The sequence below is a fragment of the Myotis nattereri genome (assembly GCF_964212035.1).
Source record: "Myotis nattereri genome assembly, chromosome: X".
Lineage (NCBI taxonomy): Eukaryota > Metazoa > Chordata > Mammalia > Chiroptera > Vespertilionidae > Myotis > Myotis nattereri.
This window is the reverse complement of record NC_138078.1, coordinates 128191645-128211683: the sequence shown is the minus strand read 5'-3', so window position 1 is coordinate 128211683 and position 20039 is coordinate 128191645. Positions and strand designations below refer to the sequence as shown.

Genomic DNA, 20039 nt, shown 5'->3' with positions numbered 1-20039 from the left:
ATAATGCCCATGTATGATTTGATCAAATCCTTTTTTTTTTTTTTTTGCTTCTATTAACCTTAATTTTTTGTTTTTATTTTTGGAAACCTTTTACATCATTTTCTGTTTTAATGTTATGCATTCAGATCTTGACAGCATTTGGTAAGCATATGTGCCATTCATTGCCATCATTTGGATTTATACATGGTATCTGCTTTTCTTTGATGTGCACATGCTAAAAGCTCTAATGTTTACAGCCAAAAATTAGACTGTTTTTAAAGTGTGAGTCCATTTGTCTGCATATTTGTCCTTAGTTCAGAGCTTTTGTTTTATATTATAGAAAAAGCCTATATCAGTCTCTTTGGAGATATGAGTCATGCAATGACTTGTTTTGATGAACATTGTTAGTGGAATAGTGTTTTTTTCCTGCCTTTATCATAGCAATGTTTTCCCTGTTTCATGCTGCTTGGAATAATTGAAATAAGTGCTACCAACCACAAATGTGGTTTGCCTGATCAAGAAAATTTACAGTCACAATTAAATCTAGCAATTTGGCCTGATCCTTTAACTTGATATTCCCCAAACAATTCATACAATACTTTTTTGCAGTTATATACAAGATTATATTTGACTTTTCTTTTTTATGCAGGTTTGTGTATTCTTGGTACATGTAATTATTAATTTTTTTTCAGGTGTATGGAAACTGGACTTTTGGAACCGTTGTTTTTACAATCTTAGTATTCACTGTAACTCTGAAGGTTAGATTTTTATTTATTCAAGTATGTTTAATACCATTTTTATAATACTTTCTAGTCTTGTACTAATACTTCTTTTTTGTCTTTTAATCTTTAATTTTATTATGGTTGTTATCCAAGTCTGAATGCTTACTAAAATATGTATGATATTCGAGATTTAGGCATTTGTATACTATTTGTGATTCATTTTTTACTGTATGTTGTCTATCCTCTTTATTTTCATTGTTTGTTTGTTTTTAATTCATACACCATACTTATGTCAGAAATCTGTTCCTTCTTTCCAGCTATTTTCAAGATGTTATAAGTGGTATATAATCAGACTCTGTGTGTGTGTGTTTTTCCATGTTAAGTACTTGAATATTTTTTAAAGTTTTATATTTGTTTAAGAATGCCAGGCCTTAAATGAATTTGAGTACTTAAGACAGTTCAGCAAGATCGGTATGCAAAATAACTTGGTAGTGTGAAATTTTATATAATGTATTTATCACTGAAATTTATATTAGTGATCAAATGCATAAAAATATATAGCAGATAATATACAAGAAGTGTTGTTTAGGCAAAATCATTGGCAGCCATGTAATAATGGCTCTGAAGCCTTGATAAATGCTACCCTTAAGGCTCATGAATTGGGACTGTCTTATAGTTGAAAAAATAATCCAATTCTTTTGATGGTTCCAGTAATAAACACATCACATGTGGTCCAAGAATGAGTGCCTTTAAATGAATTCCAGTATGCCCAGTAGTCAGAACTAGAATTAACAAGTGTAATAGACTTCTAATCATTTCCCCTCTAAAATTTAATTCCTGGTTAATTTTTTATACCAAAAAGAACTAACATATGTTTGCATCTACTATTTCAGTGATATTTTGGGACTACCAAAAATGTTACAATTCATCTCAGTTTAGCTACTTAATAGCAGGGTATAACCTTGGACAAGTGATTTGGTTTCTCAGTATCTCTATTTCCTCTTTTATAAAATGTAGATAAAAGTAGCATCTACCTCTCTTAGGATATTTTGTGAGAAGTCAACTAATGATACATAAAGCACTTGCAATGGACGCTGGCACATAGAATGTGCTCAGTACAATAAATGTTAGTTGTTATTTATTACTATGATTTACAGGGTCATGATTTGAAATAGAAGCCTCCCCACCCTTTTTCCCACCTGGCCTTGTGTGTGGTCCCAGGGCTTTCAAGTGCCCTTCATAGTTAAAGTTGGCCTTACTGCAACATCTTTCACTAATCCTTCAAAAGACATCCGCTCCCTCTTGTTTGGATGGATATTATTGTAACATTATCTCTGACAGCCCAGAGGGTGAGCATTCAGGACTGGGCTACATTAACAATGTTATCAACATCCTGTTTATGAGTATGAAACTAACAGAGAGCTAAGGACCATGGTGTCACAACAAGTATCAAAACTGAGATACCACCTCCTTTTTAATAATTCAATGCCCTGGCCCAGTGGTCGGCAAACTGCGGCTCGCGAGCCACATGTGGCTCTTTGACCCCCTTGAGTGTGGCTCTTCCACAAAATACCACGTGCGGGTGAGCACATACAGTGCGATTGAAACTTCGTGGCCCATGGGCAGAAGCTGGTTTTTGGCCTGGGCGAGTCTATTTTGAGGAAGTGGCTTTAGAAGAAGTGGGGGGTGTTGGTCAGTTGGGCAACAGGAGACGTGGCGCAGGGGGGCCGCGGGATACGAAGTGCGGGGGAGGTACATTGTTTTGAGGTGCGTTCGCTGAGGTCGGCCCCTTCCAACTCTCCCATCCACACTCGTCTTGTATACTTGTTTCAGATAGACGAGTGTGGATGGGAGAGTTGGAAGGGGTTGACCTCAGCGAACGTACCTCAATCAGATTGAGGACGTTTTTAGCAAAGGCCAGTTTAGGAGTACCCTAATTAAGTTAATAACAATGTACCTACCTATATAGTTTAAGTTTAAAAAATTTGGCTCTCAAAAGAAATTTCAGTTGTTGTACTGTTGATATTTGGCTCTTTTGACTAATGAGTTTGCCGACCACTGCCCTGGCCCTAACCGGTTTGACTCAGTGGATAGAGCATCAGCCTGCGGACTGAAGGGTCCCGGGTTCGATTCCGGTCAAGGGCATGTGCCTGGGTTGCGGGCGCATCCCCAGTGGGGGATGTGCAGGAGGCAGCTGATCGATGTTTCTCTCTCATCGGTGTTTCTAGCTCTCTATCTCTCTCCCTTCCTCTCTGTAAAAAATCAATAAAATATATTTTTTAAAAAAATAAATAAATAAAATAATTCAATGCCCTGGATATTAATTCATGTAACCCAGAAATTATAAGCAAGTGAAGCAGACTGTACTCCCTTGTTTTAGGATTGCATTTGAAAATCCAAGTTCCACAATCTATAGAAACAATCAGCCCTGACAGAAACATGAAGGATTTTAATCTAGGTCAGTGGTCGGCAAACTCATTAGTCAACAGAGCCAAACATCAACAGTACAACGATTAAAATTTCTTTTGAGAGCCAGATTTTTTAAACTTTATATAGGTAGGTACATTGTTATTAACTTAATTAGTGTACTCCTAAGGCTTAAGAAGAGCCACACTCAAGGGGCCAAAGAGCCACATGTGGCTCGCGAGCCGCAGTTTGCTGACCACAGATCTAGGGCAACTGAAAATGTTATTAATTTAATTGAATAGGTAAGGATTTTGCAATTAAAAGGCACACTACATAGTCAGACCCATGATCCACTGCTACATGATGTAGGCATATAGAGCTAGTTTCCTTTGTATTTAGTAAACCCCTTCAACCCCTGTCTTTGTTGTGCTTGAGCTATCAAGACTCTTTGTGTAGTTTGTTTACCCTTCCTAGCTACCCCTTCCCTCTCCTGTTTTTAGTATACCTGCCTCCACCAGCTAGCCTTCACCTTTTGCCATCATCTCCCTGGCCACCACTACCTGAGGACTTGGGGCTCCAGACTTCTAGATGTTATTATTACCTCATTCTTTGCCCTTCTTTCACTAATGAGACATCTGTAGCCCCATACTTGCTTGCTTGACCTCATCGCTACACCTGTACTCTGGAGTCTAGAGGACTTAGGACAGAGTTGAGCACTTTCATACCCTAGCTCTTTGAAAACCTTAGACTCTGTACTCATTTTAGTTCCATTCTTTCCTGGAAGCCTGGTCCAAGCTAGGTGCTCCTGTACGTATCATATTGTATACAAGTTATCAGGTACCATAGTGTATTATAGCTTGGTGCCGTCTGTACTCATCATGAAATCTCTTGTGTTATATCTTTTCAGCTTGCCTTGGATACTCGTTTCTGGACATGGATAAATCACTTTGTGATATGGGGTTCTTTAGCCTTTTATGTATTTTTCTCATTCTTCTGGGGAGGAATTATTTGGTAAGCAGCTCTATATATGTGAGTAATATGTAAATAGGAAAATAGGTGTGTGTGTGTGTATATATATATATATATATATATATAGTATATGTTCCCTCCAAAAAAAAAAAACAACACAATGAGATGGTGATTTTAAGATATAACCCTCTAAGTATTGAGTGGTATATATTCTATACTCTGAATACATCTGTAGTGACATGAATGATAGCTATATACCATAAAGAGAGTATAGGGCCCAAATAGATAATAATGTAGCTATTTTGTGTAGAATCTTTACAGGATGAGTACTTCCACTATAAATCACATGGGAGGTCATGCTAGAAATTAGTTTCATTTCACAGAAAGGTGTTTACACACTTTCAAGTTGAAAGATTCAGCCGGGGACTACCAGAAAGGAGGTCTTTTGAGTAACTTGTGAAGTATTTTGCATTTGAAATCTCCCTGAAATTAGCAGTGTTACTGGCTAGTATTTAATATTGAGGACATGCCATCTTATATAATCAAAATTTTTAAAAGTATAATTAATGTGGCTTCCCCTGATAATGATGTCAGCAGCAGAGAACATGGCTGGAGTAAGCCATAAAGATTCTAGGAGTATGTATTTTCACTGGTTTGAACAAAATCATATATACAAAACATTCCATGTTATCACAGAGATGTAAGGACCATGTTTTTGTCCCTTGAGACTTAATTAGAAGAAATTATTCCTGTTTTGAAAAGCTTTTCAAAATAAAGGCTTTAAGAAGTAAAAATATGAAAAAACCCAATCACTTAGGGAAGTACTGCTCCAAAATATGTAAATACAGCATATATTTGGTGCCTATATAGGTAATTACTGAAGTGGTGAAACTGAAGGAAGTCTATTTAAAAACAAAACAAAACAAATTAATCAAAGTTGATTAGCCAAATATCAACTATAATTCTTACAGTACCATAATTCTATCTATGAATCTGTGTAATCAGCATCTGAGCTAATTATGCAAAATTTCCATAAGAATAAAATGTCTCGAAAACTACTTTCTAACTCTTATCCTTATTGATTTAAATAAATCCTTTATGTGATTAAGACATCACCATATCTGTTTCAATTCATTAGAAGTACTTACTAAATATGAAATATTGATCTTTTATTTTCTTGCCTAGAGTGTTGTCCTTAAGTAGAACTGTCTAAGCTACTACATGAATGTAAAATTTATACTATAAAATAACCAGCAAATTGTGACTAGAAACCATGTGAAACTTCAGCTGAATGCTAGTTGCAGTTAATATCTCTGGACATGTTCAACCTTAAGGCATTGTAGTGCACTCCTTTTTGGGGGAGTGGGCAGTAAGAATGATGATTTCTGAGCCCCAAACTCAATCCAGTAATATCTCCTGTTTTTTTTTTTTTACTGCTCCCCTGCAGAGCTCCATAGATACCAAGGTAAAAAAGAAAAATCTAGAGATATTAATCATGAGCATTGTAGGTACTATGCAAAGGAATGCTCTGTGGCTAGCTGTCAGTTGTCTGCTGGAACCTATGGCTCAGTTAACTGTCTAAAAATTAGGATGCTTTTCAAAACTGGAGTGGGGGTAGAGCTCTGAGGAAGTTTTTTCTGTATAGTAGGGACCCTAGAAAGCCTGTTAACCCAAGCCTTATAAATTTCTCCACCTCACTGTTCTCACTTTTTATTCCTCAGTCTGGTCCTCATATATAAAGCCACAAGTTTGATTTTATCATGTTTCATAAGAGAGCATAAATGTCAATTTTTAAAGGAGAATCCAGTTTATCTTCATTGAGCACTATGTATGACCTAATAAATGGGACCAACCAGTTATCTGACTAATCCAAGAATAGTCTGGTGTGAATCCCGACCTTGATTAGCCGTTCTGTGCTTTAGCTGAGGCAGAAGAATAAAACTTGTTGTGCTTCTCAGTAGTTACCCAACAGTTCAGTGGATGACTTGGAATGAAATCCAACATCAGAATGAGGAGTCCTCCTGGATTTTTGGGCTGCAACACTTATGTCCTTTTAGCAATATTCTGCTGTCTTGTCAACCTATTTGACTCACAGTAGTACTCAGTATATATTTGTGGATGAGAATTGTAGAGTCCTCCCATTTGAGAGAGATAAGCTCTATTGTTATTTTTGTATTTACATAGGGATGGGGGGGGGGCTTATAAGAATGTATTTTAAAATTTGAACATAGAGCACAAATCCACTCTCATATTAATAAAACAGCCAAGTAAATAAAATGCTATTTAGCACAAAAATTAACGTTTTTCTTGCATATCCTTGGGGCTCCAGTATTTTCTAATGTAAATAAATATTTTCCAGTTAGCAGCTTTAAAGTTGATTGCTTGGTTGTTTTAAAGTCAAGTGCTTTTTATTATCTTTTTTATTATAATTTCTTTTCAAACGTTTGATAAATGAAATCTATTTATTACTTTAGAATATTATAAAGAACTTTACTTTTATAATGTGAATAAGGAAAATTCCTTTTAAATACAAAAGACAGTTTTAATTACACTTCTGTTTCATAGGACAGGAACTGATTTGTTTTTCCATTATGTATTTTCTTTCCACTCTAGGCCTTTTCTCAAACAACAGAGAATGTATTTTGTATTTGCTCAAATGCTGTCTTCTGTATCCACATGGTTGGCCATAGTTCTTCTAATATTTATCAGCCTTTTCCCTGAGATTCTCCTGATAGTATTAAAGAATGTAAGAAGAAGAAGTGCCAGGGTAAGAACTACGTTTATATTACAAACTGATTTTTGGAAGGGGCTTCAATATCTACCATGAAATAAAAATCTTATTTAGAAAATTGCATTAGTTACAGCATGTTAAACCCCTCCTTACAGGTTCATCACTTAATTTCCTCTTCTGCATAAAAAGTATAGTAAAAACTTCGTTATCCAATACAGGTGGTAAGTAGTTTCCTTAATAGTGTTCTTTGTGACCTTTAGCAATCCATATGGAGTATTACATATGCTCCATATGGAATTTTAAATGGAAAAATAAATTTTTTTCTTTAGCCTAGAATTTTCACACCAGGAATTTCCACACCAACATTCCAGCTTTAACCTTAGATATTTCACTGTGGGTTCGCAGATTTTTTTTTCCAGTTGATAATCCCTATTGCCTTTTTCAAAACTTTCCCGTTCCTTTAATTATAGTGCTGCTTAATCTCTGAGTTGCTTCTAGCCCTGTCTGTCCAGCAGTATAATTGAACCAAAGAAAATTTTCTGGATGTGATTTCTACATCCTTACCCTCCTGAACACACTTGTAAAAATTCAAGATTGTTTTATAAGTGTGTTTTTATTGTTACTGCTTAAATTGTAACCTTTTGTGGAAATGAGAAGTTATTGCCCTCTGGCAGCCTAATTGCTTGGTCCTGTGTTGTCTGATATCTTTGAACATTTCTATAAAAGCCTTTACAGTGAAAGGGATAGATTAGCCTGGGGGGAAATCTTCTGGCAAATTTTGACCAACACGCTAATTAAATATGTCATTACTGCCAACACTCTCATTTTGCCAAACAAAACCCCATTTCTACCATATTGACACCAACTATATCTTGTAGCCCTCCCCCCGGGGCAACATTTTCATGTAATAGTCTAAGCTATATCTCCTGACCTATTTGATCAAATTTGCCAACTAGTTTAGCCACAGTGCTGGTTTGTCTCAATTTTTTTTTTCTGGCCTGTTGAATTGATAGAATCCAGTGGTTGTCATCATACAGACATAAGGAACTAAAATAATTATAGTGGGAATATCTTCAGTGATTAGATATATAAAAGAGAAGCATCATTGTTACAACTCAGTGTTGGCCCCAATCAAAAGCAAATAGACTACCAGCGGCAAAAGCCACATTGATTCTTGGTATACAAGGCCAGTCAGTGTACAGTTAAGTGGTTAGAACTTGCTTTAATTCCCTGCTTCTGCATGCCTTATGGGTAGAACTGGGCACAATAATGTTAACCTAGCTAAGACTGCCTTGGTCTGCTCTTTAATCTTTCTAGTAGACCCCTGACTAACTTCCTTCAGCCTGGCATTTAGTCTTAGGATGGGAAAGTGACATTTACTTGTATGATTTTTACCTTAATATCAGTTGAACAGGGGTAAAACAAATTGATATAATAGGTTCCTCCCAAAATGGCTCAAGTGGCAATTTGAATAAAGCCAAATAAAAAAATGTCACAATAATAAATGGTTTGGGGACTTGTCATAATAGAGAATTTGTCTGGGAAGAATCTCTTGAGTTGTTCTTCCATTCTCCTTATTTGGAAGTATACTTTGGGGTGCTCCTAAATGTTTTTCTTGTTTGGGGTAGTGGAGCGCATACTAAATAATGGCTCACACCCAGCAGCTTCATGCTCTATTGACGTTACAAAAATCTTCAGAAATCCAAACTTTCAAACATATTATCTTATCCTCCTCTTTAGGCACTTTTTTTAAAAAAATTACTTAGGTGATAAGAGCTACTAACAGACATAAAAAAAAATTAGATACTGGCTGAAGGTGACTTTTATATAAATTAAATGGAGGAATTCTACAAAGCAGTCACAGATAAAGACTAAAACATTCCTAATTTCTGTTGAAAGCATGCAATTCTGGGACTGCAGCCCTATTTACATAGCAAGCATAGAATGTTGCAGGGGTTCAGCATGAACTCTGTTTGCCATGAGTGGAAGAATTCTAGTGTCTGTGCTGTAGCTTGGCATGCTGATGTGCTAGAATGATGAGGAGAATTTCCATAATCACATTCATTCACTCATTCATTCATTCTTACTTTCATTGAACCAATGAACATGTTGAACCACCTAATGATGAACATCTCTCTTTATATGCAATGTCTGAAAGACTAAATGGTTTCAGACACTATGTGATTTTGAGAGTTGCAGATGAGACAGAATGTTGTGGGCACTCAGCAGTGCTGCTCCTTTTTTTTTTCATGTGAGAAAATGCAAGAGCAAAGTAGTGCATATGAATGCATAAAGGCCAACTAAAACATGGCAGCCATGGTTATTCTGATAAGTCACATGTTTACATAAGACCCTATTTGGCTATATCAAAGAGACAGAGCCCACTTCTAAGATAAAGGAGAAAGAATATCTTAATGACCAACAGTCTGCCATCTGGGTGACTTACTACTTTGTTCAATATCCCTTGTTAAGGCATTGGCCTCATTTTAAAGAGAAGGAAAATATTCTTTTACACTAGTTTGGCCTCACAACTGACACACTCCCTAATGGGATAAAGGATGTGTCCCTGCCTAGAAATAGAAGGTTCTTTGACCACCAACCAGTAAGCATCTTGGTACTTTGTACACACTGCCAGAAATGCCTATGGCAAGTAGGCTCACAGTGCTATCCTCATGTTGGTCTTGCCAACATGAAGGGAATTTAGCAGTGGGTAGTGAAAATATCTCCATGACTTTAGAAAAAGCAGCTAAGACATTTACATGTAACAATTACAGAAGCAGCCTTCTGGTGGCTTCCATTCCCTGAGGGCCCACTATAAGTTAGCTACTATACTAGGTGTTAGTAATTCAGGGATGAATCAAAGGAGGCTCCAGTCATAAGGAGTCTCACTCTGATTAAGTTATAAAGTGGATTCATGTGATATGAATCAGAATAGTAGACTAAATGATATGGCTTGATTTAAGACAACTGAGGTATTTCAGTGTCTGCATCACTACCTCCTGAAGCCACCATAGCCAAGTTCTGCCTTGGCAGTAGCATTGTAAAGAATTATGCTATCTTCAAAAAGGTGAAGGGATTGAAAAGTACAGAATAGTTATGGGATGTAAAGTACAGCATAGGGAATATAGTCAATAATATTCTAATAACTATGTATGGTGTCAGATAGGTACTAGGTTTATCAGGATGATCACTTTGTAAGTTATACAAATGTCTAATCACTGGGTTGTATACCTGAAACTAATATAATGTTGGATGCCAACTGTAATTGAAAAATAAAAAATAAATTATTTTTTAAAAGGTGAGGCTAAAAAGGAATTCTGCTGCCTTCAGAAATAGGTTCCCTAAGTAATTTAAATCAAGGATATGGTTAAGTTATATATTCCTCAGCTATATTTTCAGCAATATGCTTAATTTTTTTTAGCTAAAATTCCATCATTAAGGATCATAGGTCTTTTCTGTTGCTTATCACTCAACAAAGCTGCACTGCCATAGTGCTGCCAGAATATTATGAAACTACTATTGAGCCCTTAACAGTGGAGCAGCAGGATAACACTTCGAAGAAAATTTAAAGTTTAGGATTTGGGGTATTTCAAAAAATTGTGTTCCCCTCTGAACACAATTGTTGGGCTATCTCTCAGTCAGTAAAATACATCTAGACTTTTTGGCCAAGTAATAAATACCACTTCCCATTTCCAATGGAGGAATTTCCACATATAAGTTTTCCCATGTAAACCACAACAATCAAAAGGGGGGCTTGACTTTGCCTACTAGACATAGGGACACTATAATCCAGTGGGAAGGGACCCAACAACAAGGTGAAGCCTAGTATGGGATGTCTGCACAAACAAAAAGAAATACTCCATTATCAAGGGAGCTCTTTCAGAGTAGAAGACAGGAAAAGGAAGAATGTCAGCTACCTGAGCAAAATTCCCAGAGAGAGCACTTTGAAATTTTTGGAAAATGTAATTTATCTTTATAATAACAACAGTGACAATCATGATTACTATTGAAATGCTGACAGTCACGTACACCCATTGGTTCTGAGGAAAATAACACTGTGAACTGGGTTAGACAAAAATAAAGTTGAATCCTAATGTCATGGCTGTTGAGATGGACATTTATGCATTGGCTCTTTGACATACTGCTAACTGAGCCGGTGTCAAAGCTCTCTAGATGACTGCAAAGGAATGTGGAAATTTCATACTGTTTCAGCTCATTATCTCCCATCCTTCTCACCTCTCTCCCCTACCAATTGCTAGCTATATCAATTTGATTGCTTTAGATATTTTCCATGCTCTCTACTGCCTTCTGTACTTTTTTATTTCCTTTTTCCCGTTATAAAGTAACCGAATCTATAAGCTTCTAAATTTTATGATTCATAGAAATAATTTTATCTTCGATGGTTGGATACAAGGTTTTGAGTGCACCAAAATATGCTTGTCATTACAGTCTTAAGTAGATAGGCTTGTATATTAAACATGGGGTTGAGGGACTTGGTATCATGTTAATCTTGTAAGGTTTTTGCCCACAAAATAGAAGACGAAGCAATTTTTAAGGAAAAAAATTATAAACTAATATTTCTCTAGCTTTATCCATTTATAATTTGCATGTTACCAACTTTATTTAAGGTAAAATATGAACAAGAAAGATGTAGTAATTTTAAAACATGAATAAGTCAAACTATTTGCCTTTAAAGTTTGTTTATTAGATTCTGCTGGATACATGTATTACTTTAACTGGTATCTTTTTTTAAGCCTATTGTCATTAGTCATTAAGTAGATGATATGAGTAATTAGCAGCATTGTTAAATTTATCCCTGTAGTTGACTACTCATCTTCTGTTTGCCTTGGGCAATGCCAAAACCAAGTCTCAGGCATACAATAAGAAAGAAAAACACAACCTTTTAGGTTTTCTGATTAAACTATATCAACACTTGCTTTTTCTAGGTGTTTTAAAGGAAAATTTTATAGCTCTTTAGCCTACCCTTTTAAAGAAGGCTCTGTAAGAAAAAGGAAGAAACCCATCAAATTATGTTAGAATAAATGTAGTTAAGCACTAGCCCAGAGACAAATGATTCTAAAGTGTGGTTTCATCAAATGTTTTCCCCACAGTGCTTGTTTTGATTAGGTTTTTAACCTGCAGCTGCCCAAAGGCAGTCAGTCCCTTCATATTGTATCTGTGTAATTGCATAAGGGAGCTAGTCACTTCAAAGTAGGTTGGTGATGCAGCCTGGACATAGCTCTCCAACCAGTGGATTTTGAACAGTGTAGCTTAGTGAAATAATGATTAGAGATAAGCCTTATTTCAATGAGAAGCATGTTTTTAAATTATTTTATTCAAAATAATCAATTTTCCCATTAACTAAATAATCTTAAATTGATATATAGAGAAGTAGTAGTTTGCACATATAATAGACTATTCCTAATTCTAATTCTACTTTTACTTGTAACGTCTTCAATACTAACATGCCATTTCGACTTTTAATTCTCAGGGTTTCTTTTTAAATGTCTTACATTTCAGAGAATATTTACTTTTTTTTTTTTTTTGGTTTCTGCATTTCTCTTTTTTCTACTGCAATTTTCCACCTTTTGTGCAATTGTGAACAAGGTAACGAAACGCCTCCCTTCCTCAGGAACATCTACTATCTTCATGCTTTCTCAAACTTCCAGCAATCACAGTTTCTCTTGGAGTGAATAAGGTGATTTCCTTTCTTAATGTACCAACTTGCTTGCATTCTCATTTGCTTGACACCATTTTCTGGTTCTCTATGAAAAATTACTTCTCATGACTCATTTTTATATCTTCTACTGATACTTAAAAGAGTATTTGTCATTTTCCTTTAATCATTTGTTCATCTTCTCAAATTGTCACACTGGACAGGAAATTATTTCAAAAACTTGGACAGTAAGTCTCTGGTCTCGTTGATTCCTACTGTGCAATAGAAGCCACGGCGTGTTAGAGCCAATCAGTTCATCAACACAGGACTGTTTTGCACAATTTCTCTTTGTTCGGTACACTGACAGCACTGCTACAACTCTCAGAGGTGTTCACCAAAAGGATGGTATGGTTTACTAATCAAAATATATTGACTCATCTACCACATAACCTACCAGTGTCATTTCAAAAACCCAAGTTTGGCACATATTACTAATGTCTGTATACTTCTACCATGAAAACAATTCAAGTTGGACACTTTCTTAGGTCTTTAAATGTATTCATTTAAATGTTATGCATTTGTTATACTGTAATCATTTGTACTTTTGGCCAGAAGAGTAGTCTATAGAAAGTGATTTTTTTCTTCTACATTTGTAGCACCAGGTAGGTTAACCAATCTTCAAATCCTTTAAGTATTTTTACCTCACTATTACAGAGAAATCTGAGCTGTAAAAAGGCATCTGACTCATTATCCGCCAGACCTTCAGTCAGACCTCTTCTTTTACGAACATTCTCAGACGAATCTAATATATTGTAACAGGTACCTAGTGTTAAGTGGGCTGGCTTTAAAGAAAAAGATTAACAGCATTATAAAGAAAAAATGAAACTATCACTCTAAATTTTTTCTGCTGTTGGTGTGGTGAACTTTATATTATTCTTTGCTAAAATATAAAGATGCATTACTTGGAATATGTGGAAATATGTATTTTAAATTTGCTACCCCCCCCCCAATAAAATTTTAGGCATTTTCCAGAGCTGAAGGTTAATCCAATATATTTAATTTGTAAGGGGCAAGTAGTCATGGCACTGCCATCATATGAAAATGCTCAATAGTAATCAAGAAATATAATCTTGATTTTAAAATGTGTTTAGAAAATTGAAAAGAAATATTCCAAAATTGCATCTGTATAATATCAAGTCAGTTTAGCATTGCATGTTCTTTTGGGAATTATGTGATAATAATTCAATGTGTTTGTATCTCCATGTGCTGTGTCTGTGTGTTTGCAGGTTTAAACTTAATGTCCTTGTAAATGTCTGATCCCCAAATATATATTAATGAGCCAGTCTAATCACTTTTAATGCCAAGTTTTATTCAAGCTAAATGTTTCAACTTTCAGAGGTAGTAAAATCTTTCCTAGCCATTCAGGGGGGTGCTACCCTAATTATATAAAATGCTTCATAATTAATTTTTCTAAAAATGAGTAAATTCCTTTTATATCATTCTTTCATTTGCCCAAAAACTATTTGGGAGGAATTTATGTGCTATGGGAGGAATCCTTGAACTCGGAATGACTCCTCCATGTGTATTTTGTTTCCCACTGCAGGGGCCGCTGTTACCCCAGACCTTTATAGGTCTTTTATCCATTAATGGAAATTTAGAGTAATTCATTAATGAGGTTTACAAGCTTGTCAGCTTGGAAACAACTCTGTACAGCTTAGGGCAGGGCTGTCTTTCATGCACACATAAAAATGAATGATCATCATGAAAGAAATTGCAAGTCAGTTCATTTTGAAGCTAAGAATTATAAATCCACCTCATAGGCCCACTCTTTCATTAGCTATCAACTTCCCCACAGTCCAGCAAAGGAGAAATATTGAACGAATGGATTGATAACGTTGTTTCTTCTGCATCTGCTGTGTTATTTTGGAAGCTGACTAATTTTGCCTCTGTCAGCATCTCCCTCGCCCAACCACCATTTTGAGCAACTCACCTGCTTATATTTTCCCTCAGTAATGAATCTGCTTCCCAGTAGCCTTCAAAGTTTTTTGCCCCTTTGTCCCAGATAGCCTTGTCCTAAGCTGTGTGGTGCATTTTAGCCATACTGTTTCCAGCTAATGGTGTATCCCCCTGGATTGCTTTCTTTAGCTTGGTCTGTGATTTGGGGATTGGCTGGGTAGCAGACACTGCTGTTGCTTTTGGACTCTCCAGGGCCTTAACTCCTACAATGCCTAATATAGAGCTGAGGAAATTATAGCTTTTAAGCAATTGTTTTATTTTAATGTAAATTTATTCCAGGAATTCATGTTCATGTGGAATTATTTCTTCTCCAAGGAAAATATTTGACAAATTAAGTTAGCCCCACTGAGTTTGTCCCATGGTTGATAAGGTGACACCTTTTACAAGTTCTCAATGTGAATGGCAATCTTATTTTTGTTAGTCACCATTACCTTATCTGAAACATTAATATGAAAATATGGAACATAAAAAGAAATAGAAGGTACTCTGGAGGATTTCTAGTCCAACCATGGTGAGGAAGATGCACCAAGAAAATAGCACACCTCTTTAAAGCCTTTCACTACTCAGGTTTAAAAAGGTTGGATTTTAGAGTAGAGAACCAAAGTTAGTCTCCCTCCCATGACATAGGGCTTCTACTTTACAACATACTTGATTTACACTCAGTTATCCATTGTTCTGTCATGCCCCATCCCAATCATAGCATTTGATGATCTTTAGAGGACAGAAAATAATCTATAGATTTTTAGGGATAGTTTTTTCTTCCCTAAAAAGATAATGAATAAGAAAAACAATAGTCATTTGACCCTTAGATACATCATCTACCAAAAAGAAAATTAACTTCACCCTGGCTGGTGTAGTACAGTGGTTAGAGTGCCAGCCTGTGCACCAGAGGGTCTCAGATTCGATTCCCAGTCAAGGGCATGTACCCGGGTCACATGTGGGAGGCAACCAATTGATGTGTCTCTCTACTCCCCTTCTCTATCTCCACCTCCTCCCTTTCATTCTCTCTCTAAAAATCAATGGAAAAAAATATCCTCACTCCTTGGGTGTGGATTAAAAAAAGAAAATTAACTTCAATATTACAAGGAGGAAACATGTTTCTTTCAATAAAGAAAAAGTACTTCCACAGCAGTCTTTCAAAACAATATATTTTCAGATACTCGGTCAAAATTTGTACATCCAAAACACAGTAATTTGTCCATTCATTCAGCATGTCCTGAGAATCTGCTATGTGCCAGATACTCTGCTAGGTGCTGAAGATAGAAAGATAAATAACATGTCCCTGTTCTCAAGGAGCTCATGGGCTACAGGAAGGGATCTTGGTGAGGTGAGCCTCTGCTGTGGTGGATAGTCCTAGTGATAACAACTGTTAGGAGAACCCTGGAGAAATCCAAAAGCAAAAAGCAAGTCTGAATCTTACTCAGCTAACAAATGATCATTGAAAACTGGTTATTGTGTCACTCTTTTTCCCTGCATGTGAATAAAACTTGGCACTTTGTTAAGACAGTCGCTTTACTCTCATAAAATTTACTACTTGATTTATTTTTGAAAATACTATACAGATGGTTTTACATTGTTATTATTAAAATAAACCTTTTAACTGTGTATATTTTAAATCTTTCAGAATCAGAATCTTGAACTGCCTATGTTATTGTCCTACAAGCATATTGACAGTGGTTACAGCTAGAAAAGAAAGCATGAAGAAACAACTACAAAAAGTTAATCATCTCAGGATACTCGATATGCAACAAACTAAACAACTCTCTTATGTCTAGGGTTCAGAATAAATGTCCATTAAAATACCAAATGACTATTGTAAGCATTTACAGTTATTGTAAGTAGCCATTATGGCCAAAGCTCTATGTTACAAATTATACGAAAGTTGAAAGCAAGAATATTTACAATTACTGGCTTTAGATAGAATAATATAATTACCAAGTGGGTGTTCTTTTAACCCATGAATTTTGTGAATGGATTTAAATAGAATAGTATAAAATAGAAGTCATGCAATGGGAATGAATAGATTTTGCTAATATTTCTTTTTCTGCCTGGTGGAAGAAATCAGCTCTTTGGATCACACTTCTTGTTCCTGCTGGATGATGATCTACCTTAAATTATTTTTTCAACACATGAAAAGAATACTTGAAAGTATAAGAAGACTAAATGATATCAATGCATCAGATAGAATAGTTAATCTTTTCTGTTTACCCACATGCTAATTTTGTCTTGATAGAATATCCTTGTCAAGAAATGAACACTTACGTGCAAATAGTGTTAGTCCTGGGTGTTTTCCTGAGAATAAAAATTTTTTTATTTAATTTTATTTTTGTTCTTCTGAATAAACCCCAAGTATTGGGTGTTTGGCTACTAGATTTGAAAATAAAACATTTCCAATCACTTAGTAGCCCCTCAAAATAGTTCAGATATAACATATTTTTCTCATATTTTATTAGGATCTGAGGTAAGGTGGGCCAAACCACAGTTATATAAAAGTAAAGGGCATTCTGAACATCAGTCTTTTATGACTATGTAGAGAGGAAATAAAAATAGCTTCTTTCAAACTTAATGGTTTTTATTTGAAAGAGGCTACACATATGCATATATACAGCACTTTCTTTTTAACTTGCCAATTTGGGAGGGAAGGATCCATCCCAGGATGGTGTTTCAGCTGGCAAAGCCATAACTGAACATATATGCTGTCTCTCTTAGCAAACTCGAATGGGTAATGGTCTAACACTAAATCACATTGGTAAAGTCCTCAACTTACTGGGCTAGAAGGAGATTTTATCCTGCTAATGAATCCACTTAAAACGTAAAATTGAAATATCTTTATTACATGGTAAAATTAAACATATTTGGGGGGATATAAATGACTTCATTTGACAACTCGATTAAAATGGTCTTTTAAAAAGTGTTTTCATACCAGTTTCCATTTTTGGATGTCTTTTCTGACATGCCTGTACTATTATTAGTGTTATATTGTACCTTTCTGGAAAAGTATTTGATTCAATCTGTACCAATCTATTTATATAGTCCATATGGCACATTTGATTCTTCTATGTATATTTTGTATTAATATTTAGGTGTAATTTTTCTTAACTTCTAGAAGGACATATTTCACTTATCAGAACCATTCCATCATTACATTTCATTATTTTCTTTGTTGTCATCTCTCAGTATTATTTTTGAGTATTTTCTTAGGTGTCATTCACACCTGGTAGCCTGTATTTGAGGTAGTCTGCTGAAGTCATATATTCTTTCCCTATTCCAAAGAGCCAAAAACTCAGACCCAGGAAAGCTTAGGATGTTTTTTTTTTTTAAGAAGTACTTTTTAAAAAACATTTTAAAATTGATTTTTTTTTAAATTTTTTTAGAGAGAGAGGAAGGGAAAGGGAGGGAGGGGAAAGAGGAGAGAGAGAGGAGAGAGAGAGAGAGAGAGAGAGAGAGAGAGAGAGAGAGAGAGAGAGAGAAGAGAAACATCGATGTGAGAGCAAGACATTGATCCGCTGCCTCCTGCATGCCCGCTACTGGGGATCAAACCCAGGCACAGGTCCTGACCGGAATCAAACCGGCAACCTTAAGGTGCATGGGACCATGCCCCCAACTGAGCCATATCGCCAGGGCTTGTTTTTATAGTTGTTGCTGTATTGTTATTGTTTTATGTAAGAACTATAGGGACTGTGAATACAAATGAGAGAGCCACAATGGATAAAGAGTCTTGTTTAATGCAGAACCATTGGAGGTATGACATAATCAGAATATCCGTGGTAGTGGAAATATAACTGGTAGCATATAAAATTTATTGCAGCCTGGAAGAAACATGAGTAAGGGGGATTTAGAATTATATCTCAGCTACACATTACACTGCAGTTCAAATTCACAAAGGCAGTGATGGTTTAGAATAGATCCTTGAGAGGGACCTGACTTTCCTTTTTGAAAGACATTTTATTAATGAGCTAAAAAATTGGCTAGTGTGGGGTTAACAGATGGAATAACTTGAAGTAAGGTATCCAGTATGCCCTATAATCTAACCACCATATTTTGTGACAGGAGAAAATGTAACGCTAGGATCATATTACATCATTTGAATAATTTTGAACTATCAAAATGTCCTTGTAATGTCACAACTGTTGTCAATTGTTTGAGGATGTTACCTACTAAACTGAAAAAATAAATTCAATACCTACCACATTTACACCAGCAACAGTATAAATGCAAGCATAAATTTGCAAAATTCATAATAATTTAGTGATGAAATTTTTAATAACATGCAGTATATAAATGTGCAGATTTTATGCAAATATTGATAAAATCATTTTTCAGCTTGCAAAATGGGACTGCAGTATGACATTTTTCACTTAAGCAATTTTTTACATCTACGTTGTTGCTTTCTATAATGAATGTGAATGCCGTCTTTTATGAATGCAACTTTTTCATTACAGAAATTTTGTTTGATCTAATCAATAAACTTTGGTTTAATATGATTGATATTTTAGCCTCTTTTCTGGAAACATCTCAGTTTGACATAATAGGGAATGGAAGGGGTTGATGTAGGGCAAAAGGGGACATATGTAATACTTTCAGTAGTAAAGTTTAAAAAAAAACAATATGGAAGCAGTTTGGAGAAGTTTCTAATCTCTTTGTACAAGTCACAAAAGATTGACCATTTATATATGTGTTCAACTGGCATTTTAGAGAGGTATCTAATTTGTGAAGTTTATGGTATTGGTAGGAATATTGAATAAGACTGTATCTTGTTACTGCATAGTAAAAGTCCAGCCAAATCAGCAAATACATATTGAAAGGCTACTGTGTGCTTGCTGCTGCCCACATATTGGAGGTGATGTGATGTATGTTTTTTGTCTCCATCCCATTGAAATCATTTGATTCTTAAGTAGCCAAGATGCAGGAATTTTACAATAGCTTGAAACTTGATCCAAAATATGTGCGTGCACCTCTCTCTTTTCCCTCTCCCCAACTTTTCTACCTACTTTCCCACCTTCTCTGACACACTCAGCCTGTATCCAAGGCCTTGTGAAAGTCACTTTTGAAAAATCCTGCTCTACTTGACTGCTAAGAAACTAAAGTTTCTCCACTGCAGCTTGATGCGCTACATTTTCACACTTCAGTCTCTTTTTTGTGGTCTTTTTAAAGTGGGAAATGTGCTGTATTTGGAGATGAGACCTGAGTTAAAGTTTCAGCTTTGCCACTTAGAGCCATTTTGTCTCTCAATCCTTTTCTCACCTGCAAAATGGTGTCTTGAGAGTGAGGGGTGGTCAAATGAGGTAAAGGATCAAAATTACTTTGTAAAATTTTATTTCTTCAGATGAAAGCATTATTTTTATATTAAGGGGTTATTTTTTTTACTTTTAAAATGAATACTTGTCATTTACCAAATTTTCATAAATGTGTCTTAGATTCTTTCTACCTTCTTAGAATTAGTCTATTCAGGCTTCCTTCCCTTCCCCCATCCAGCCTTTTGGGGAGCTGTCTCACTGCTGAGTCTACCCAGGATTGGCCATTAAAATAGGTATTGTGAGGGTCTTGAGTGGTTTGGCCC

The 20039-nt window shown here is 35.6% G+C and overlaps 1 protein-coding gene across 1 annotated transcript in view; it reads left to right on the top strand.

The window, feature by feature from the left end:
• ATP11C (ATPase phospholipid transporting 11C (ATP11C blood group)) overlaps positions 1 to 16283 on the top strand; it is a 105355-nt gene extending 89072 nt beyond the window's left edge. Inside the window, exons 24-27 of the mRNA XM_081115044.1 lie at positions 672 to 737; positions 4015 to 4118; positions 6690 to 6843; positions 16104 to 16283. Of these exons, the coding sequence (XP_080971170.1) occupies positions 672 to 737; positions 4015 to 4118; positions 6690 to 6843; positions 16104 to 16166 (387 nt within the window). The 3' untranslated portion in view covers positions 16167 to 16283. The remainder of the gene's footprint in view (positions 1 to 671; positions 738 to 4014; positions 4119 to 6689; positions 6844 to 16103) is intronic.
• Positions 16284 to 20039: the final 3756 nt, after the last annotated feature.